The sequence below is a fragment of the Hyperolius riggenbachi genome, chromosome 11 (genome assembly GCF_040937935.1).
Source record: "Hyperolius riggenbachi isolate aHypRig1 chromosome 11, aHypRig1.pri, whole genome shotgun sequence".
NCBI classification, from domain to species: domain Eukaryota; kingdom Metazoa; phylum Chordata; class Amphibia; order Anura; family Hyperoliidae; genus Hyperolius; species Hyperolius riggenbachi.
The window spans coordinates 42,190,294-42,214,535 of record NC_090656.1 but is presented as its reverse complement, the minus strand read 5'-3'; the positions used below and the strand labels follow the sequence as shown (position 1 = coordinate 42,214,535).

At 44.5% G+C, this 24,242-nt stretch overlaps 1 protein-coding gene across 1 annotated transcript in view; it reads right to left on the bottom strand.

Moving 5' to 3' along the window:
* ARL2BP (ADP ribosylation factor like GTPase 2 binding protein) overlaps positions 1–21,609 on the bottom strand; it is a 36,682-nt gene extending 15,073 nt beyond the window's left edge. Inside the window, exons 1-6 of the mRNA XM_068261460.1 lie at positions 21,528–21,609; positions 11,026–11,088; positions 9,253–9,314; positions 6,014–6,120; positions 3,757–3,842; positions 2,551–2,647 (exon numbers count right to left, since the gene is read on the bottom strand). Coding sequence (XP_068117561.1) covers positions 2,551–2,647; positions 3,757–3,842; positions 6,014–6,120; positions 9,253–9,314; positions 11,026–11,063 — 390 coding nt within the window. The 5' untranslated portion in view covers positions 11,064–11,088; positions 21,528–21,609. The remainder of the gene's footprint in view (positions 1–2,550; positions 2,648–3,756; positions 3,843–6,013; positions 6,121–9,252; positions 9,315–11,025; positions 11,089–21,527) is intronic.
* Positions 21,610–24,242: the final 2,633 nt, after the last annotated feature.

The following is a 24,242-nucleotide window of genomic DNA, read 5'->3' as shown; positions in this document are numbered from 1 at the left end:
GGCTGTCAAGGATCTCTGCTCAGTCTTTATACCCATTGTTTTATGCATGGCAGCAATAAAGTCTTTCATAAGCTCAGGAGAGAAGGCAAACCTATGTGGTCTGCTTCCCTTAATCACTGCCTCCTCCTCAGAAATTTCCTCAAATGCAGAAATCTCTCCCTCTGATAGTTCAGATTCACCCAAATCTTCCCCCGACCTCTTTCTCTTAGTTCCCAGAGGAATAGGAAGGGCGGCACCTGATCCAGCTGGAGACATAGCAGCAGCAGGAGGATTCGTAACAACTATTCCAGAAATGCTTGCAATAGGATCCACAGGCAACACAACAGGCACAGTAGAAATATTAGAGGTAGAAGCAGTGCTCATAGCCGAATCCTTTATCTCCTTAATAGCAGTAGACATTTCTGCTCTCATCCAGCCCATTAAGTCTTTAAACACAGCAGGAGACTCATTCTTTACAATCTTATCAGTGCAATATTGGCATAATTTCTTAGAGGAGGTAGAAGAGATGCGATTGTTGCAGATAGCACATTTTTTCTCAACCTTGGTGTCTGTGCGCTTGTCCTGACTGGAGTGCGCACTCGATTTATCAGATCTTTTGGGCTAAAACACAAACAAACAAATCTAAATTAGCCAAGAACCCCCATGAAATAATCATAGAAAAAACTAGCTAAGCAGTGTGCATATAACCACTTGCCAGAGGGGTTTCGGAGCCAGACTCCACAGATAATGCTGGAGAGGGTCCTACAGCGTCCTCCATGATCCCAGCTTACAACACATCTGAGACCAGGATTTGAGAGGCTAAAATACCTGCTCCTGAAGAATTTGCATAATCCCCAGCTGAAGCAGCTCACCGCCGCGGCCCCTGCCGCCTGCTGCACTTCCGGGTCACGTGGGACGCCAGCGTCGTGACCACTTCCGGATTTCCGCATCGGAAGTTTCCATTGCGTGCCCCTGCACGCATAAAAACGCCGCCTTCCTAGGAGAAGCCTCCTAAGTGCTGCCAGGCTCCACACCGCTCCCCCTGAAGCGGACTGCCCAGGAAAACCTCCGCAACAGAGCCCCAGCCGCCTGACTAGATGGCTCCCTGGAGACCTCTCACTCCTTCACGTCCGGACAGGAAACTAGAACTGAAGGTAATTGATGACTAATGCCTTATATACTGGGGCCGCCTATTATGCAAATTTAAATCTTTTGCAGATTCCTGTCCGTGTGTTGGAGGGAGACAAGTCTCATTAGGGGTGCTGTCTGAGCTGACGTACTGGGAAAAAATACATATGTTTTAATTATGGTAGCGTGGATTATTTTAAAGCTATAATGGACAAAAATGGAGAAATGATTTTTTTCCTATTAATCCTGTTAAAATGCATGTATAAAAATATAATTCTTAGCAAAATGTACCACCCAAAGAAAGCCTAATTAGTGGTGGAAAAAACAAGATATGGATCAATAAATTGTGTTAAGTAGTGATAAAGTTATTAGCAAATGAATGGGAGGTGAAAATTGCTCTGATGCATAAGGTGAAAAATCCCCGTGGGCTGAAATGCTTAATATTCCTGTTAAAATGAATTTAGTATAAAATAATTCTTAGCAAAATGTATCACCCAAAGAAAGCTTAATTGGTGGCGGAAAAAGATATAGACCAATTCATTGTGATGAGTAGTGATAAAGTTATTGGAAAATGAATGGGAGGTGAAGTTGCTCAGATGCAAAAAATAAACAACCCTTCAGGCTTAAAGTGAACCTCCGGACTAAAAATCGACTCAGCAGCACTGAAAAGGCTTTGTGTTTCTTTAACAGTTTCACAGCATCAGAACTTTGTTTCTCTTATACAAGCCTCATTTTTAGCTGCACAGAAGAAAACTGCCTGGGCTTTTTTCCCCTGAGGCTGTGCAAAGCATGATGGGATTTCTGATTTTGTTGTTCTCGTTCTGCTGTTTTGGTGCAAATTTTTTTTTTTTTTTTTTTTTTTTTTACACTTTGAATTTGACATTTGAAGCCTAGCGTGTGCAGCTGGGAGGGGTAATCAGGACACAGGATAGTTGGAACTGTGTCTCCTGCTCCATGTCACCTCCTTTCAACCAAAAAGATGGCTGCCCCATGACAAAGATGGCAGCCCCCATGAATCACAAACATTTGCCTGTTCTTTTAAAACAGGGTGGGTAAGAGATTACATTACCTATCTATTCTAATTAACATAACTAATGTAACTTGATGACAGTATGTTTGTTTAGGCTGAAGTTCCCCTTTAAGTGGTTAAACTACACTGGGTGGCCGCAATATGCACACTAGATGAACAAACAATTTGTGGGCAAAGTGATCATTATTGGATAGTTTCAGATGACCTTCATCTAGTGCACAAGTGTTAAACTCCAGTCGGCCAAATCCATGCCAGTGTTTAGGATAGAGTGAGAAATGCAGGAATGTGTTCTACTTGATGAATCACTCCTTTCTCCATTTAGTCCCAACAATTAATTAAAGCTGCTGGTGTGTAATAAAACCTATGCAAACACGCTTTTTTGTTTTCATTAATTGGTACTCCTTAGTACTTACAGCTTTGTAGTCAAGAAACATTTCTTTGAACGCCAGAAAGTCTGTGAATGTCAGCAATATATCAAATATGTCTCCCGCCATTTCCTGCTGATGGGATCTGCAACAGAAAGGAAGATTATAGAATCACACGGCAAAACAGCACTACATGTTCCCTGCTGGTGCAGGCTCAGGCCCGGGACCCACTAGCAGCGCTTTAGTAGAGTTTGCCGATCGGCATAGCGCAACAACTGTGGAACCCTATGAGGGTGGCTCCACTACAGTGGCTGCGCTAAACGATCGCACTTCAGCATTTTTGGAGCAATTGCATCGAAGGTATGCAGGGCCAAATTGCGATTGCTTCGGCTCCGATTGTTAAAAATCTCAGGCTTATGCAATTTTGGAAATTGCCGGTGCTTTGTGATCCATAGGAAATTGCCGGTGCTTTGTGATCCATAGTAAAGTTCCGCCAGTGGTCCCAGTCCTTATATGGCTGCTATGGAGGGGACCCCGGTAGACTGCCCGAGAGTGGAGCTGCGGCAAGGGACACATAGGCTACCAGGGGCTGAGGGAACACACCAGGTAAGTAAATCTGATTTATTTTTTTGCTTTATGCATCCTTTAGGCTGGTTTCACAGTGGGACGTTACAGACGCACGTTAGAGCAGCCTGTAACGCAGCCCACCGCACAGTAATGAAAAATCAATGGGGCTGTTCACAGTGCGGACGTTGCGTTACATTGTAACGCTGCGTCACAAGACAACGTACTGCATGCAGTACTTTGGACGCGGCTGAGCCGCGTTAGACTGCTTGCACATGCTCAGTAATGTTGGGGAGGAGCGGAGAGCGGCCAGGCACATGGCTAATTAATATGCACTGCACGTTATGACGTGCAATGTTTACTTCCTGGAGCAGCCGCTCTGTGCGGCGATTGGCCGGCGGGACCACGTGATGCCGCATGCGCACAAGAGTGCGCATCACGGCATCACTGACGCCAGAGTGAGCTGCACAACGCGGCTCACTCTGACGTCCAGATCCAGCACCACCAGGCGTTGAGTTAGGGGGACGTTATGCGACCTTAACGCCCCCTCAAACGCAACGTCCTGGTGTGAAATTAGCCTTAAACTCTTCAACACCCTCCAATAAATGAGAAAAATATCAATTACTAGGAAACAAACACAGTGAGACAGTAGTTATTATACATACATTCAGATGAATGAGCATTACTTACTGTAGAGAGGAGATGAAAGTGCTCATATTGAAAGTAGGAATTCGCTGCAGGAGCTGCTCTTCAATGAATTTCTCCACTAGGCAAATCTGCACAATGATGCACACAGACATGGTGACAATGATGGCTGTCACTAGCAGCACCAGTGTTCACAAAGCTTTTCAGACACGCTCACAGGTAAATTACAACCGCCAGTGGCTCCCCCTGTACGGCCGCTAGCTCTGACCAGTCCTCTTTCTGGCTACCTATAACGGGGCTTGTACTCTCTACATACCTATACTTAGGGACGCCTCTGGCCATCTATATTTTAACTACTTACTGCACCAGGTGCAGTATAATCACAGTCTGGGAAAACTTCACTTGAAGTCCGAGGGCCGTGAATATGCGTCTGCAGCAGTGGCGGGCGGCCGCCGCTCGCTGCCGCACTACCGTCACCACCCGTTAGCTGGAAGGTGAATGAATGGGAACGCAGAGTCCCTGAGTCAATGAAGGCCGGAGACTATTAGATGCCTGAGTTATTGCATGTTCCTGGAGTTACAGTGCCATGCATTACTTCCGAATCTGAAATAATGTGTGAGGACATCTTGTGGCCAAATAGTAAAATTACATCAAAATGCATTTTATTTCATAAAAATCCCAACACTGACATCTAAAATTAATTATTTAACTCCCACACTCTCCCATATTTCCCAAACACTTTTTTTTGTATAGAAAAAAAAAAATTACATAAAAAAAATACATAAAGGGACTGAACTTTTTTTTAATAGGTATGTCAAGAGGGTATATTACTGTTATTGTTTAATTTACTGGCTTGTAATTAGTGATGGACGCAAAACTGAAAAAATGCACCTTTATTTCCAAATAAAATATTGGCGCCCTACATTGTACTAGGGAAATATTTTAATCGTTGCAATAACCCGGGATAAATGGGCTAATAAAAACGTGTGGGTTTTATCCACAGTAGAACCTTTTATTTTAACACTATAATAGACGAAAACTGAGAAATAATGTTTTTTTTTCCATTTATTTCAATTAAAATGTGTTTAGAATAAAATTATTCTTAGCATAATGTACCTCCCAAAGAAAGCCTAATTGGTGGTGAAAAAAACAAGATCTAGATCATTTCGTTGTGATTAAGTTATTGGCAAAAGAATGGGAGGAGCGCTGACAGGTGAAAATTGCTCTGGTGCTAAAGGGGTAAAAAACCCTCAGTGGTCAAATGGCTAATCGAGAAAAACAACAATTTTGATGGAATTTATTTTTTTCCATACAATTTATCGATGTAATCAAATCAGAGTAAAATTAAACAGAATAAAATGTTAACATATGTGGCCACCATTAGTGTTAGGAGTCTTTCCAGGGAAAACATTGCACTGCTTTAAGATGCTAAAATCTGGAAAGAATCAGAAAGCTATGACTTTTATAGCTAAAGGTGTGGACAGGAAAGCAGTAAACATTCCCTTGGCTTATCTTGGAGGAAAGATTTAGCAATGTCAATCACTATCCAACCCTCTTAATCTCTATATGTGTGCTACTAAAGGTGGCCATACACTGGTTGATTTGCCATCAGATTCGACCAACAGATAGATCCCCCTCTGATCGAATCTGATCAGAGAGGGATCGTATGGCCACCTTTACTGACAACTGATTGTGAATCGATTTCAGCCTGAAACCTATCACATTCTGTGGAGCTGCCGCCGCCCCCCTTGCATACATTACCTGTTCCGCCGGCGCGAGTCCCCTGGTATCTGCTGTTTTCTTCTCCGCTCCGGACCATTCCTGCAGCTGCTGAACTTCCTGTCCAGGGGAAGTTTAAACAGTAGAGGGCGCTCTACTGTTTACACTTCCTGCCGGGACAGGAAGTTCTGTGTAGCTGCAGGAACGGTCCGGAGCGGAGAAGACGACAGCAAAGACCAGGGGACTCGCGCCGGCCAGAGCAGGTAATGTATACCCACTGTATTGCATCGGTCGTCGGGCATTCGAACGCTGCTATCGATGCACTCCTGACCCGCCGGCGATCGAGAAAAATCTTCCGCACGGAAGGATCAACGGGAATCGACGGGAATGATCGATTTCGGACGAAAATCAATTGTTCTGTCAGCGGTGTGCGCGGCGAATTCACAGCCGATTTGATCACCGTGATCGGATCGGCTGTATATCGGCGGGAAAATCGTTAGGTGTATGGGCCCCTTAAGTCTGGCCTGCAATCTTCAGCTTTATGTAAACGCACATCAGCAGTATGAAGAGGTAGAAAACTTACATATTCATTAAAGATCGGGGTGTACGTTAGCTTATTTTCTTCTGTGTCCTCAAACTCATTGTAATACTTCTCCATAAAATTCCTCTGCAGCTCCTGAAACTCCTCATCTGTGGGAGAACAGCAAAGGCAGGACATTTCAGAAAAACACAGAACTACTTTCTAACCCAGGAAAATCTTGTCAAAAGTCGGGGGTCGTCTTATACGCCGGGTGTGGTCTTAGAGGGCAGGTGCTGAAACTTCCGAGCCGGACTGGAGAATCTGCAGTTGTCGCATACGGTGTGGGGGGGGGGGGGGGGAAGGGCAGTACAAAAACGTCCGCAGCCGCATCCCCGCCATATGCGGCGACCGTATGAAAGCAGCAAGAGCGATGCTGTACAAGTAGTCTTGGAGGCAGGGATAGCTGACCAATTCAAGCATGCTTTGTATACAACAACCAGCCAATCACCAGTAAGGTACACCGCTTGCCGTGATTGCCTGGTTGTTGTATACTGGGTACCACATACAGTACAGCACCAGTACCTGTTTATACAGTATAGCACCAGTACATGCAGTACAGTATACAAATGTCCAACAGTCAAGAGGGGTAGTCTTATATTGCGAGTATATGCCAAAATTTATATTTTAACTGGAAAAGTTGGGGGTCGTCTTACACACCCAGTCTTATACGCTGGAAAATATGGTACTTATACTGTCCATGAATGTGTGCAGCTGGGCCAGGGCCAGAAAACACCTAATTTTAGGACTTAGACACTGAAGCTAAAAAAATTATGATATAATGATTCGTATGTGGTACAGCTAAGAAATAAAACATTAGGAGCAGAGACATGTCTAATACAGTATTGTTTCCAGTACAGGAAGAGTTAAACTCCAGTTATCTATGCAAAAGAGCCATTGAGCTCCACGACTTTCATAAGTCGCAAAAAGCTCTGTCTTCTGAAGCTTGTTATCTCAAGTGTCTGGCACTGTATTGTTTTTTTTTTCTGCAGAGAACAGTTCAAAAGTTCGCCTGCCTGCTCTATAAAATCATGTAGAATACTAAGTAGTGTGTAAACTGCAAATATTAGAGAAGGATGCAATTTTATAAGAAAAACTACATAACTGAAAATAAAAATGAGAATATTTTCTTTGCTGTTCAAGTAAATATCCATACTACACAATCAATTCATCATATCATTTTTTTTGCTTCAGTGTCTCTTTAACCACTTGATGACCACAGTGGTAAACCCCCCTAAAGACTAGGCTAATTATTACTAAAATGGCCACTGCGGCTTTAAGGCCAAGCTGCAGGGCCGCACAACACAACACACGAGTGATTCCCCCCCCCCCCCCCCCCCCCCAACAGAGCTCTCTGTTGGTGGGGTCTGATCACCCCAAGTTGTTTGTTGTTGTTTTTTGCAAATATTTATTTCTATTTATTTTTATTAAAAAGGTGTATTTTTTCCCCCCTGTCCCTCCCGCCCACCAATCACGGCGATCGGCTGTCATAGGCTTCAGCCTATGAGAGCCAATCGCTCTTTGGTCTCCAGTAAACCGCTGCTGCTGATCGCAGTGCTGTACTACATGTAAAGACGGCGACAGTCTAACAGTCTCCCGAGCGTCAACCGCCGCTTGGAGACTGAAGGGGGGGGGGGGGGAGCTCCGTTCCCCGAGCAGGAGATGCGCGCGCAGCCTGCGCACGATCTCCTGCAAAGTGCAGCCCCAGGAATTAACGCCATTTGACGTTAGGCGCTCTTAAAGTAGTTAAAGAGTGCCAGAGATGGGCTTATAAAATAAAAAATAGGCTACCTGATCCGGGAGGCTGAGTGGTAGCCTCCAAAACCACTGCTCTCCACCGCTCCTGGGGGCCGCAATGGGCCACTTTCACTTTTGTGACCTCTGGGTCACGACGCTGGAATGAGAGATTCATCCTCACATTCACAGCATTCAGGGAGGCGGGGAAGCGGCAGGGGGCGCGGCCAGGGAGAGCTGCCCAATGGCAGCTCTGGAAACCATGCACGAACGCCCCTGGCAGGCGTTTTGAACACGGAATCCCTCTCCCACATGTTTACCTCCAAGATAGCGACAAATATTGTTGTCAGTGGTGGGGAGTCAGAGAGCAGCGATGTGGGGTATGCAGAATTTTAGGGAACCTTGAATGTTAGGATCCTGAAAATGGAACTATTCTCATCTTTCAAGGATCTCAAATAGACAAAAAAGGTGCTAAAGGGGAGTGGCCAAATCCAACACCATACACCAATGTCAATTATTTGAACTCCAAAATGAATTCACACAGCAGTCTGGCACAAACAGCAATAAAACAAATAATGTTACAATGGAGGATCTCAGTTAATAAAAATCTGCTGTGTTGTACCAAGCTAGTTCACCAACATCCCGGTTCCTCCACTGACCTGGCCCCTACACTGCCCCACACCAATCCGCACAACGACCGGACACATCATGCATTACACCTTTAACATCAATAGTCGTGTATATTGCGGTCTGTGCTACAGCTTGCTTTACTCACAAAGTCTGGGGTGCAAACTTAACATTAGTATTTGTAACCACACCTCTTTAGCACCTGTCTTGTGTATTTGAAGTCGCTGGAAGATGAATACAGTTCCATTTCTGAGCGTATGTGTTTCAGCCACATGGAATGGCTTAATTCCATTCGGTATAAATAGCTTGTTTGTTGCTCCATTGAAATATTTGTGGATGATCTGTGCATCCTTTTATGAAAGATTCTGAACCCCAATTTGCTGCTAATCACTATTTAATGTCGTGGGGCAGTGTAGGGACCAGTTTGGTAGAGTAAGCATAAGGTTGGTGAACTGCCCTAGTGCAAAACTGGATTTTTTTTCCTCAACAAAGTTGCTCCATTTTAACATCATTAGTGTTTAATGTATTGTCTTACAGGTTTCTGTGTGCATGAATTTTTGATTGCAAAGGGTTAATATTGAAATGTGTTGTTGAATAATTAGGTATATCATGGAGTGGGAGGGGTAAGGAGGGAAAAGCAATAGTATAGGGCAGCGATCAGAAGTCTTGTGAAGTCCATGCCTTGAGCAGTCACAGCTACCGTATTTTCAAGGCACACAACAATAGGCAGGAGATGTTTAGTTCAATCAGTATATATTCAGCTTGACTGCAGCTGTTTCAGGATATTCACCCCGCATACTGGTCAGTTCTGGGTCTCCCCAACAGAGTTGCCCATTACAAGTAATAAATGCACTTCGCTATTGGAAAGGAGAAGTAATGCTTGCCCATGATGATGTCTTCCATATGTCCCACCACACAGTCAAACTCTTCATCTTTAGGAGAGGATCTGAAATGCAGACAAAGTTACATTTCATTGAATGTTCCATGTTTTGTTCGGTCTTTTATACTAAACCAGACAGGAGGCAGATGCTGCGAGGAGTCAGCATATGCACTATAAATGACTTTTCTCCTAGGTCCCCTTCACATAGGCCTTGTTCACATTGCGTTCGGCTGGCGTGTCCCATCCGCGGTGGGCCTTTTTTCCCCCTCATCTTTCAAAGTGTTTTCCAGCAATTTTCTGTGCATTCGCTCGTTTTTGGGGGCGTTTTGGTAAACGCTTTTGCAGAGCGCTTCCGTCTTTTGATCCGGAAAAAAATCCGTAAACAATAGTGTCTTTTTTTTAAATAACGCTCATGCAATCGCTTGCCAAAGCGATTTTGTGATCGTTTTGCGGTTTTCCTATACCTTCCATTGAGGCAAATCGCCTCAAAAATGGCCCAAGCACCGCTTTTCAAAGCGGATCGCAAACGAACCGCTCAGATATGAACTCTCTCAGAATCTTTGCACAAGCGTTTTCAGGGCGATTTTGAAAATCGCCCGCGCTTACATTTTTACAAAAACGCCTATAATGTGAACAAGGCCTTAAAGAGGCTAGTGAAAGCCTGACAGATTTTGGACTAGTCCATTCCCTCATGAGAGATTCTCACGATTTATCTTTATGCCTTACAAAAGCACCAACTGGAAAGGATCTATACTAAGATGCTGGCCAGCCTCCCTTCTTATTTGTACACAATTTTGGCAATTGGACTGAGCAACTGCTTTCTAATAAGTGTTTTTATAAATAAAGGAATACGTGAAAATCCCCCATGAGGAGATCGACTAGTCCAAGACTTTTTGCTGGCTACTGTGGACTACAACCTTTCACAAGCTAGTGACTGCAACCTAGGAGAAAAGTCATTTATTGTGCATTTTACTCTGGGAGAAATATACATCTTATAGATTTGTATTTTACAATTTTTAGGATAGTTGTCCTTTAACCACTTCGCATCCAGACCTTGTTTTCCCCTTATTCACCAGAGCAGTTTTGACGCTTTAACGGTGTCCCTATTCAATCAGCAATAACTTTATCCCTACTCACTACACCTAAATGATCTATATATCGTTTTTTTTCAAGACAAACCAGGCTTTCAATGGGGGGTATTTAGTCCCAAGAACAATTTTGTTTTCTAGGCATTTTAATTGAAAAAAGGGAACAAAAATTAAAAAAAATGCATTATTTCTCAGTTTTTAACAATTCCAGTTTAAAAATAAAAAGTGCCACAGTGATAAAACCATTCCACCAGTTAATGTCCCCCCTAATATAGTCAGATGTGCCCCGAGTATCAGCCCAACCCTCCCAGTTTAGCCAGATGTGACCCCAATATCGGCACCCCCGTATAGTCAGATGTGTCCCATGTATCTACCACCCCCCAGTACAGAGAGACAGTAACTCCGCCAGGATTGGCACCCCTCATTATAGGCAGTTGTGTCCCCAGGATACAATTTCCCCCATTATAGCCATATGTGCCCCCAGAATTGCCCCCCCCCACCAATTATAGCCAGATGTGCCCCCAGTATTAGGTTACCCCCCCCCCCCCAGATAACCAAATGATCCCCCATTGTGATGTCATCCCCCCAGTTACCCAGATGCCTGGCAGTTTTTTGCGTGTGATGGCAATCTCATGCATTATTTCTTGTTTGTTAAAGAACTGAACATACAGCAATGACATAAAACTTACATCGATAGGGTGAAATTTTCCTCCTCAAGGTCATCCATGTTAGATTTGCTGAAGCTCTTAAACCTGCAAAAGGGGAAATAATAAAAAAAATGTAACTGCAGATTTATGTATGATGCTGCTGTGTAGAGAAGGCCTAGATGTGAGGCTCTTGCCGGACGTGTGCTAGGCATCATTAGCTTACTACAGCCACGTTTCTGAGATTATCCTCACTCTACACAGCAAAGTCCCTGTTATCTGGAACTCAGGCAACGGAATCTCAACTAACCAGCATGCCTGATGTGGACAACGGGAGCAATACTTTTGCAATTGGCAGAGCTTTGCACAGCAGATGCAACATACTCCGAGGGCAGTCCTCTACACTTCCTGTAGCTACCAGCAATTTCTCTGCGCCTATGTATGAGTCCTGGCATGTCATGTGACCCACAACAGGTCACATGACATGCCGAGACCTATACACAGAGGACACCAGATATTGGGGGTCTTGATGTACTCTGCTGTCTGCAAATGAATGAAAAACTCTGGATGGATATGCATATTCCAGTGTTGTTCAGAGCAGAATGTGCTTCAAAGGAAAGAGAACTTTACAAGCAGCTAATCAGATTTGGGGACTGCCAAACGATATGAGAGATCTGTGGTTACTGGTTAACATAGAGGCACCCTCCAGAAATAAACAAGGGCGACAGAGTCCTAGTAGTGATGTTATTTGATATCAGAAATTCAGAATGGATTGACAAACATCAGGAAAGGGTAATCCAAAACCCAGGCTGCCTAACAAGCATCCACTGGAATAACTGTCCTCACAAGAAAAGGCCAGGATACCCACCGGTCACACACTTACGCTAGGTCCACAGTGGGAGTTGCATTCTCCGTAAAAACAGTAACACTATGGAGGGTAAAAGCCACAGCACACATTATACAAGCGCTATGTTGCATGAAGTGAAGCATACAGTCAATGAAAAGCTTTACTGCCACAGTTGTAACACTGCATTGAGATATTGGAGTCCATTGGATTGCGTCGCACAGGATGCACTCTGAATGTTGCATAGACTTGCAATTGCAGTGCGATTATTTGCCTTACTTTATTTTTTCATGAGTTATTTACAAGTTTCTGACCACTTATAAAATGTGTTCAATGTGCTGCCCATTGTGTTGGATTGTCAATGCAACCCTCTTCTCCCACTCTTCACACACTGATAGCAACACCACAGGAGACATGCTAGCACAGGCTTCCAGTATCCATAGTTTCAGGTGCTGCACACCTCGTATCTTCACAGCATAGACTATTGCCTTCAGATGACAGTGTGGTATATGGGGTACAAAAATGGTGGGGCCATTCTTCGTCCATGGTCCGAGCATTCCTAGATAAACAGTTTCCTGGAAAGTGGATTGGTTATCATGGGCCAGTTTAATGGCCCCCAAGGTCTCCCGATCTGACCCCCTTAAGGTGCATACACACGTCAGATAAAAGTCTTTGGAAAATGAAAGATCACAGACCAATTTTACCCCCTTTCATGTAATATGAGAGCCATACTCTACACAGTCTATTCTATGGAGCTGAACTCCCCATCAGATAAAAATCCCTGCAAGATGCTGCACACAGATGCTGTACACATGCAACAGATCAGTATCTGCAAAAGATCAGTTCCTGCCAAAGATCCATTCCTGCAAAATGCATTCATAGTCTATGATATCTGCAGATCTCATACACACCTTGTTTAACGGACAATTATCTGTAGATCAGATCCACCAGGTTGGATCTTCAGATCGGCAGATAATTGTCTGATGTGCAGATGAATGTCCTATTAAACAAGGTGTGTATGGGATTTGCAGATGTCATAGACTATGAATGCATTTTGCAGGAATGGATCTTTGGCAGGAACAGATCTTTTGCAGACACTGATCTTTGGGGTGTGTGCAGCATCTTTGTGTGCAGCATCTTTGTGTGCAGCATCTTTGTGTGCAGCATCTTTGTGTGCAGCATCTTTGTGTGCAGCATCTTTGTGTGCAGCATCTTGCAAAGATTTTTACCTTAGAATAGACTGTGTAGGTATGGCTCTCATACTACATGGAAGGGGGTAAAATTGGTCTGCGATCTTTCATTTTCCAAAGACTTTTATCTGATGTGTGTACCCACCTTTAGACTTTTATCTGTGGGGTCATCTGAAGGCAATTGTCTATGCTGTGAACAGGGCTGTGAAATCGGAGCAAAGAATCGTTAAAACCAAGCACACCATTGTTTTTCTTGTGAAATTCCCAATATGTTTGATGTGTCACATGACCCTCTTCCTATTGAAAAAACAAAAGTTGGATTCAAAATGGCCACCATTGTCATCACCAATCTTGAAAAGTTTCCCCCCCTCACATATACTAATGTGCCAACCACCAACCATTCCCATTTTATTAAGGTGTATCCATATAAATGGCCCACCCTGTAATATGAAAGTAAACAGATTTTGAACACTATAACCAGATAGTGTAGGTAAAATCTCCTACTACATTGAGGTGGTAAAATTGGACAGTGATTGGCCAATAAAAATTGAAGGTGTGTACCAGGCTTAACTGCTTGCCACTTTTATTGAGTATGACATGGTGGTGACTGGTGACAGAGGCACTTAACTCCTCACTGGATAAGTTGCTCACCATTTTCATCAACCTACAGAAGTGAGCAGTATCTCATGAAATGAGTTGTCCAATACATGGTCAATAAACTGCCAGCAACCAGCGTAATCAACATTGAGGCGAGCCAACACTTACACCTTCTTAAAAGAAGCCCAAGGTGTGAGACCTATGTAAGCTGCCATATTTATTTCCTTTAAAAAAAAAAATACCAGTTGTCTGGCATCCTACTGATCTTTCTGGTCAGTAGGGTCTAAATCACACACCTGAAACAAGCATGCAGCTAATCTTATCAGATTTGTTATAGACATCTGACCTGCATGCTTGTTCAGGGTCTGTGGCTAAATGTATTAGAGGCAAAGGGTCAACAGGACATTCAGGCAATGTGAATTATTTAAAAGAAAACAAACATGTCAGCCTCCATATCCCTCCCACCTCAGGTTCCCTTTAAATTGCTTTAAACTAGTTTGAGCGCCTCCTTGCTGCCTAGAATCATATAATAGGCAGCTTATTAATAAGGCCACTTCCCCACTTATGCATTGGAAAACGCATTTAAAACGCATTTGTGCAGTTTTTGCAATACAATTCAATGCATTTTTCAAAGCAATTTTGTAAAATAGTATGCTTCTCTATGTAGATCCGTGAAAACTGCTTTCTTTTTTAGAAACACTTTATATTAAAGCGGATCCGAGATGAAAAACTAAATATAACAAGTGACTTGTCTATATATCTTATCTAAAGTTTAGATAGTTTACACAGCAAATCTATCTTCAAACAGCTTCAACAGTATATTAATATTTTTTCCTGTGATACAATGGGAGCAGACATGTTTTCTGCTTGTCACTATTACACAATCACACACACAGGCAAGCTTATCTGTATCTAGGCATGCTAATCTGCATATTCTGTGAAAACTCCACTCTTATCTCCCCCATTACACAGGCAACTGATCTGTATCTGCACTGCAGCTCTCATGCTGAATACACACGATGCGTTTTTGCGTTCGTTTTTGCGGTCGATTCGATTATTTCCAACATGCTCAATCCGTTTTTCGATCGTTTTTGCCGTCGATTTGGCATCATTAACATGCAAATCGACGGCAAAAACGATCGAAATCTGAATCGAGCATGTTGGAAATAATCAAATCGATGCGAATCGACCGCAAAAACGAACGCAAAAACGCATCGTGTGTATTCAGCATCAGATTGTAAAAACTCTGCCTCTGAAATCTATAGCTAGTAACACCTTTTTCACCTGCCCAGACTGAAATCCCACAATCCCTTGCAAGCGCCAAGGCACTCTGGAGAAGCTGTGGGTGTGGCTTATTTAGTTTATAGGAAATTAGGGTATTAAAACAAAACAAAACAAGTATTTGGCTTGAGGAATGCCCTATAAACTATATGTAAGGAACACAATTATGCAATGAGTAAAAGTTCATCTCGGATCCACTTTAAAGGTTCATTCCTTATTCTTGTAATCATGTTGCAGCACTCGAGAACATCAGACAGCGCAGTCTATACACCCCCCACACACACACACAAAAGTAAGATCCTTACCTACGGAGAGGGAAGGTTCTGGATGCTCTACAGCTTTCCCTGTCTTTTCTTGTACCCCCCGCTCCAGCGCTGTCACCCGTTTAATTTGCCACCTCGGGCGGCTTCAAAAGCACTCGCCTACCCGCAAATGCGAGTGCACTCCCCCTCATAACACAGGGATGACAACGCTGGAATGAGGGGTACAAGAGAGAACATGGAAGGCTCTATAGGATCCAGAGCCTTCCCCATCCATAGGTAAGTATCTGCCTTTTTGGTTTAGTCGGCTTTACATTCACTATAATGTTAGATACACACAATACAATTTTCTAACATATTTACTGTGAGATTGATTATTTTCAACAGGTCTGATCTGATTTCCAATCGATTTTCCATAGACGTGAATGGAAAAAGGATCGGAAAATCGATCAGTAATTAGATCAAACCTGTCTGAAATAATTGATCTGACAGTAAATCTGTCAGAATATTGTATGGTGTGTACCATACAATACACATTTTCAGCACTAGTCTAGGGAACCCAGCAAGCAAAACATTTTACTAATGTAATGTGATTGGATGAACAGCACCCTCTTGAACTGCCAGTTTCAGATAGGTTGTAGCCAATCACACTTTGTGCTTTAGAGAATGCTGTGATTGGAGAACTGTGGCCTATGAGGTTTAAACTAGAGTCTAGACTAACACCCATTCCTGCCACTACAAGGTTTGTTGCAATTTCTATGCAGATTCAAACTGAACAAATTCACTATGGCACGTATTGCATTTGAATGGCCCAATTTAAAGCTGCACAAAAACTACAGCGACAAAAAGTCAGAATAAAAAGCAATTCATTGTTCATTTATACTAATGAAAACGATCTGCCCTGTTGTCTGTCTCCCTGCCTGCTCTCCTCTTCCATTCAAAGCAGTAAATAGAGTACAGCAACTTTGGTAGCATGCTACCTCTTCGACTGCTGTCCTTGCTGCTCCTATGATAAAAACCTGATGTCACACATAAGAGACCGCAAGCAGAGGGAATGGTAACTATACTACAACCTTCTGAAAAACTGTTGTGTGACAAAATGGATGGAGACAATAGGCACCTGTAAGGCTGTGTTCCCACTTGCTTCCGGATCATATGCGGCCAGCAGGATTGGACAGTATAATATCTGCTCTAATGGTGCACTGTGATCTGGCTGGAGCCCGGGGCAGATGCGCTGCCCCATGGGCTATATGGATGAATGCATCCGCTTGGCCTGGGATTATTGCAGACTGCACAGAAGTGCGACCCGCTTACTGCAACAGATCCCGTGGATAAGCTGCAGAGTGACAAGTGTTAACGGCTGCTAGGTATAACATAGGAGCCGTTTACTCCCCGCTTAGCAATGAGCGGAGAACGGACAAAAAAATTCCATTCTCTGCTCTAGTGGGAACACAGCCTAAGGGCTCTTTTACACTTAATGCATTAGTATGTCTTTTTTCCTCCACAGCAGTGGATTGCGAAAAAGCTTTCAGTTAAAACACATGTAGTGGGAACTGAGCCATAGGAAAACATTGACATTACTATGAAAATCAGGTTCCTTTCAGCTATGACTGAGAGCAACTGATTAAGTGTAAAAAAAACAAACCTAAAAGGGATTGTGGGAAGGTGTGCATGATGGCAGCACTTGTAAAGGGGTTGAAGATGCCACATGATGGCAGTGCTGTGGGGGAAGGGGTGTCAGGCAATGGGTACATATAATGACAGCACTTGTAATAGGGAGCAAGTGATGGCAACACTTGTAAGGGAGGAGAAGGACAAGGGGGGCACATGGTATTAGCACCAGTGAGGGCTGGTTCACATGGACGCTTTGCGAGCATTAAACGATGCGTTTTAACCAGCTGAGCGGTCTGGACGAGCTCAGCTCGTCCAACACCGCCAGCGGCTGCCGCTCAGGCCCTGCTGGGCCGATTTTAATGAAATAAAAAGCAGCACACGCAGCCGGCACTTTGCCAGCCGCGTGTGCTGCCTGATCGCCGCCGCTCTGCGGCGATTCGCCGCGAGCAGCGGCGAAAGAGGGTCCCCCCAGCCGCCTGAGCCCAGCGTAGCCGGAACAAAAAGTTCCGGCCAGCGCTAAGGGCTGGATCGGAGGCGGCTGACGTCAGGACGTCGGCTGACGTCGATGACGTCACTCCGCTCGTCGCTATGGCGACGATATAAGCAAAACAAGGAAGGCCGCTCATTGCGGCCTTCCTTGTTTATTCTGGGCGCCGGAGGCGATCGGAAGATCGCCTCCAGAGCGCCCTCTAGTGGGCTTTCATGCAGCCAACTTTCAGTTGGCTGCATGAAATAGTTTTTTTTTTATTTAAAAAAAACCCTCCCGCAGCCACCCTGGCGATTTAATCAGAACGCCGGGGTGGTTAAAAGCGATGTTTTAAAGGATTGAGCGCCGTGACATGCAGGGTCGGATTTACCAGAAGGCACGTGCCTACAGGCGCCTGATGATGGAAAGGTGGCTTATTCCTCTCCCCGAGTGCCTCCCTCCTTCCTTCCCTATGCAGAGTCCTGATGAGATTGTAAATAAGAGATTACACAACCTGCTCTCGGCATTCAACTGATGAGATTTCCCTTCAGTCAGGGGAACCTCAACCTCTAGCTACCTAATGCTGGATACACACCATGAGTTTCCGCGTCGAATGCGTCAGTCGATACGTGTCGATTCGATTATTTCCGAGCATTTCCGAACGAATTTCGATGATTTATAGGTCGATTGCCATGTAAAGTATGGCAAATCGACCTAACGATCCATCGAAGCTTGAATCGGACATGTCGGAAATAATCAAATCGATGCGTATCGACGGACGCAACGAACGCGGAAACGCATGGTGTGTATTCAGCATAAAGGTGGCCATACACTTGATAGATTTCTGTCATATGCCTGTCAAATCGAATCTGACAGGAATCTGATGTGTGCCACACACTAGGAACAGATTTCAGAATGAAAATAACGAGTGGACCATTAGATCCTATGCAACTCTATGGGCCATGGATCTGCTACCAGCAGCAGATCGACCTAGATTTTCCATCCTGTCAGGTAGATCAAATCCTTTGAAATCGGACGCAAATCAATCGATCTGATAGAATCGAACGATCGCTGAAATCAACCTGTGTATGGGCCCCTTAATACTAGGGGACACCTCTAGCTACTTAATGTTAAAGGTATGTCTTGCTACCTAATGCTAAGGGGCACCTGTAGCTACCTATGATGGGCAAGGGAAGTAAGAGAGAAGTGGCAGCCAGCACACTTGTGGTGCGGTTCAGCGGGGGGTTTGTAGATTCCTAGAGTGCAAAATCTAAGGTGCCAGGAAATCTGTGCCTATAGGCTCATCTGAGGTAAATCCGGGCCTGGTTCCATGCAAGTGAATGGGAGCATTTAGTATGAGCTTTTGCAGGCTTTTATGAAGGCCGGTCAGTAGATCCCGACGTCTCGTCTCAAAAGCAACATGCAGCTTTTAGAAGTGGTTCGCTGTTGTTGGCTTTGCAGTTGAATGCCAGCAAAAGTCACTGAAAGCCAACAAAAGTCCATAAAGTCTTTCGGAGCCCCACTTCCTGCAAACGTGGCTGGAAGTGTACTGGTTAAAGGATACCTGAGGTGACATGTGACATGATGAGATAGACATGTGTATGTACAGTGCCAAGCACACAAATAACTGTGCTGTATTCCTTTTTTTTCTTTCTTTGCCTGAAAGAGTTAAACATCAGGTATGTAAAAGGCAGTCTCTGTCTGGAGTCAGGACTGGGTCAGACTACAGTGTGACCCTCACTGATAAGAAATTACACTAAAAACTAAAAACACATTTCTAGCAGAAAATGTAATAGCCAATAGTTCATAGAATTTTAGCTCTGGCACACTTTAATGAATGGGCTTGATTCACAAAGCCATGCTAACTCATAGCACGGCCGCTCTATCGTTTTGCGCAAGTTATACCACACGTAACGGTGAAAATTCGCGATTGCGAATGAAAACCATTACGCGCGTTATGATGCGTGTAAACCGCTAGCACGACCATGCTATGAGTTAGCGCGGCTTTGTGAATCAAGACGATTGTGTCATTGTGCAAAAACAGTAAAAACTTAACGTAGATTTTAATATAAAATGAAACCGTGGCGTATCTTAAAAAGTCATTTTTCAGGAGAAGGAAGATAGATACAATTGTTTATTTCCTTTGGTTATTTTCACCTTGGGTATCCTTTAAAGCCGGAAAAAAAACAAAACAAAAAAAAACAGTTTTACTTTCCTGGGGCTTCTTCCAGCCCCCTCCAGCCGACCTGTGCCCTCGCAGTCACTCTCGGATCCTCCTGTCCCCCCGCCGCCAGCTAGTATAGTTGTCACTGTTAGACCCGACAGGCCTGGCCACGCATATTTTTCTTCCCGTTCCCGTCCGCAATAGCGCCCTGCACTTGTGCAGAACGCTATTGAGAACGGGAACATGAAGGATACGCGTGGCAAGGTCTGTACAGGCATAGAAAGCCCGCCGACTCCCTGTCAGCAAAAACGAAACCAGTGACTGCAAGGGCACGGGAAGGCTGCAGGGGGCTGGTAGAAGCCCCAGGCAAGTAAAACTGATTTTTTTTTTATTCCTGGCTTAAGTGCCCCATTAAGGGCTGTGCCTTTGATTGGGAGACCAGGGTTCAAATCCTGACTAGGATCAGTACCTATTCAGTAAGAAGTCCTTGGGCAAGACTTCCTCGCACTGCTGGGAGGCCCCTTGAGCACGCCCTTACTGGCTGCAGCTTTTGAGTGGATCAAGTCCAACAAGAGAAAAGGACTATAAAAATGATAGAATCATTATAAAAAGCCACCAAAAGTTCAGAAAAAAAACGCTACACTCTCAAACGCTACGCACTGAAAGCCATTAAAAGTTTAGCTGTTAAACGCTGGCATTCTTAAAAAACAAAACAAAAACACCAGCGTTTGAACAAGACACTGAGCAGAAGAAGCCTATGTGAACCAGCCCTTTGCAGGGCAAAAGGGAGGTGTTACAGTATAGCAACCGGAGCAGCGCCGCTAGATTTGGGTGCAGCCAGCGCCACCATAGACTATAAAGGGAATCACTTCTATAGCAGCGCTCAGTGAGTAACGTTGGCGCCGTCAGAAGACGGAGCCGAAGTTGCTTATAAAACACAATAATTCAGCCTCCAGCAATTGCTGGAAGCCGAATTATATCATTCCCCACCACCCATGGCGGCCTGGAGGGGGAATAGTAATTGTTGCGGCCCGAACTTGTGCAGAAGCAGGATCAGCCATATACCGGTTGTATCCTGCGCCCAAGTCTACTGGCGCTGATTTCAAATGTATGCCCCCGAAGGGCCCTCCCTCAACTGCAGTATTAGCTCTCTATTAGTCCTATGCTCATAATAATCACTTATACTTTGAATCAGGGGTCCCCAAACGTTTTAGGTCGAGGGCAGAGTCAACATACTTCAGACTGCTGGGGGGCCAGAGTATACATAAAGTGATGTAGAAGTCTATGCTGGCCAGACAGTGAAGCATACCCAGGTACAACCTGCAGTCCAATTGGACAGCAGTGTCACCTGATGTAGAATTTGATTGGAAACCGGCGAATAATTGCTTTCTGGCTTCCATGTGGATGGGTGGTGCCAGCACTGCTATTCTATATGTGGACCACCAATATGTAAAGATGTAGCTGACCGTATCTATAAGTAATACAATTTGTGTGTGGGGAGCCGGTAAAAAAGCCTCAGGGGGCCACATTCGGCCCGCGGGCCTTAGTTTGAGGACCACTGCTTTGAATAGTAGTAATCATTAACTACGTTCGGACCGAACTAATTGAAATCTACACCCTGTTTTGGTGGGCTCCTGGCTGGCAGGGCGTTAATTACTATTCCCCCTCCAGACCACCATGGATGGTGGGGAATAATACAATTTGGCTATTGCTGGAGGCCGAATTATTGTTTTAAAAGCAACTTCAGCTCCGTCTTCTGAAGGCGCCGATGTTACTCACTGAGTGCCGCTATAGATCTGATTCCCATTATAGTCTATGGCTGCGCCCAAATCTACCTGCGCCAAAAAGCACGGCTGGTCCAAGAGCCCCCAATGCAGTCACAACCTCTGCAACCCCTATTGCTACACCCCTGAGCCAGGATGATTTGGAACACATGATGATGGAATAGTGCCCACTCATTCACTACAGGTGTGCAATCATCCGCAATGTAACTTTCCATTGTCCTGCTCTGATAGAATCACTCGCCCCCTTGGCCACTGATCCCTCGTGCATCGCACAGCTTGTACACCATTATCTGCTATACTGCCATATACCGCCTGATAGACTCAGCACACAGTCATGCACAACTCACCCGCCGCAGCTCCTCAGCACTCACTTCCGGGACTGCGTCACAACGGCGGCCAATTACCGCTAGCGATGGTTCCAGGTTTACCACAGCGACCAATCACAGTCAGGGAGCTGCCGTTATGCGTTGCTATGGCGATGGAAGGATTCAGAGCGTCTCGCTGCGAAGCGGCATATAGGTGTACAGTTTCCGATTGGCTGGCTGTCACTAGTGCTAGAGTCAGGCGCATGCGCAATGCAGGCTGAAGCGTCACTATTTTCTGTGAATAATTATGGGAGTCTATAAAATGGTGTAATGTTCCAGAAAAAAAAAATCATTATTTCTGCAGAAATAGCAGTGTTCATCTCTACACTTATGCAAGTGGAGATAAGCCCGCTACAGCAGGGATATGAATTGGATGCAAGTAGCACATCAGATTTTATTTCCTTTTGAACAATGCAGAGTGCCTGGCAGTACTACTGATCATCTGCCTCTAATACCTTGTCCACATGCAATTTTCCGCCAGATTGACGGTCAAATCGATCATTTTTGACAGGTCCAATCTGATTTGTGATCGATTTTCTGAACACCTCTTTACAAAATTGATCAGAAAAACTATCAGATATCAGATTGGACCAATCGAAAATAATCGATTTGACCGTCAATCTGACGGGAAATTGCATTGTGTACCAGACATTATTATTGATTTATAAAGTGCATACATATTCCGTTTCACTGAACAAAGTAAGAAACAATCATAGGGTACAAAATAATACAGACAATGATATACACCAATACAGAGCAGAATCATCCACCAGGCAACCTAGACAGTTGCTTGGGGCCTAGCGGGAGTCAAGGGGTCCACCTTCGAACCTTCTTTGATCTCTCTCCACTTCAACTTACAAAAAGGACCACAAGGGGGGCCCTAAATCGACTTCCTTGCCTGGGGCCCCATTACAGAGTTGGTTCAACATACAGAAACAATACAATATTTAGAATTGGTAATTACAGTGACAAAATTAATATGAATCAATGTGTAACAAATTTCAAAACACAAAAGGGTAAGAGAGCTCTGCCCTCGCAATCTAAGGTGGGTAGTACACAATATTCCTACCTAGATGCAGTGTGGTTTAGGTTATCTAGTAGGAGTACAGCTTGGCCAGAGGTCAAAGGGGGAACTGGCCTAAGGTAGGCGTATAAGTGATGGAAATGGGGGGTTTTAATGGCACATTTAAAGATATCAAAGGTTGGAGAGTGACGGGTGTGATGTGGCAGGGGATTCCAGAGGAGGGGTGAAGCACGTGCAAAATCTGGTATATGTGAATTCGAGGAGGTGATTCTTGAGGTGGACAAAAGAAGGGCATGTGTAGATCTGGGATTGCGGTTGGGTTGGTATCTGGAAACTAGTAAGTAGATGTACACAGTGGGAGATTGTGGAGAGCTTTATGCCTAATACACACCATGTTTTTCCGGGCGATTTTCCACCCGATCTTTTTTTCCCGCTCAATTCTCTCATCTTCTGCTCGTTTTTCTTATCTTTTTCCATTCACTTCTATGAGAAATCTAGCGCAGAATCGATCGGAAGGAATATCGGACATGATGGGAATTATCTATTGGATCCATCTATTGCCCGGAAAAACGTAAAGTGTGTACCCAGCATTAGTTTTAGGAAATTGAACTGGATCCTCTGGTTACTTGGTAGCCAATAAAGAGCTTAAAGGGATACTGTAGGGGGGGGGGGGGTCGGGGGAAAATGAGTTGAACTTACCCGGGGCTTCTAATGGTCCCCCGCAGACATCCTGTGCCCACGCAGCCACTCACCGATGCTCCGGCTCGCCTCCGGTTCACTTCTGGAATTTCAGACTTTAAAGTCTGAAAACCACTGCGCCTGCGTTGCTGTGTCTTTGGTCCCGGTGATGTTACCAGGATTGTACTGCGCAGGCCCAGTATGGTCTGTGTCTGCGCAGTACGCTCCTGGTGACGTCAGTGGGAGCGAAACGGCAACGCAGGCGCAGTGGTTTTCAGACTTTAAAGTCTGAAATTTCAGAAGTGAACCGTAGGCGGGGCCTGAGCATTGGTGAGTGGCTACACGGGCACAGGATGTCTGCTGGGGACCATTAGAAGCCCCGGGTAAGTTCACCTAATTTTCCCCCGACCCCTACAGTATTCCTTTAAAAGAGAGGAGCAGCAGAGGAAGAGCGAGAAGATGAATGAGACGAGCAGCCAAGTTCAGTACAGGTTGGAGCGGTTCTGGTCTGTAATTTAGTAGTCCACAAAGCAGTATGTTACAATAGTCCAGGCGAGATATTATTATAAGATCATGTATTAACATTTTAGTAGCGTCCTGAGTAAGAAAAGATGCGGAATACGTTTTTGAGTTAGAGATGACAGGAGCTGGTTAGGGAGTGAAATTGAGAAATAAAAGAGTAACATAATACTTTTACCATAGACCCTGAACAAGCATGCAGATTAGAAAAAAACCTGTCTGAAAAAAAAAACAAAGATTAAAACTGCATGATTGGTGTAGGTGTGTGATTCAGACTGTGTTGCAGTCAAAGAAATAGCCAGGACAGCCAAACAACTGGTAATGTAATTGTGTGGAAGCCAGAGGGTGGGGAGGGACGCAGTTTTGTCGGCAGACTCTCCATAGTCTAGGCCTCTAGGGGAAACCACAAGGTGCAATAGAAAGTAACCAAAGTTATGTGACCCGTTTTCTTAGTATTATATTTGCATGTATGGGTT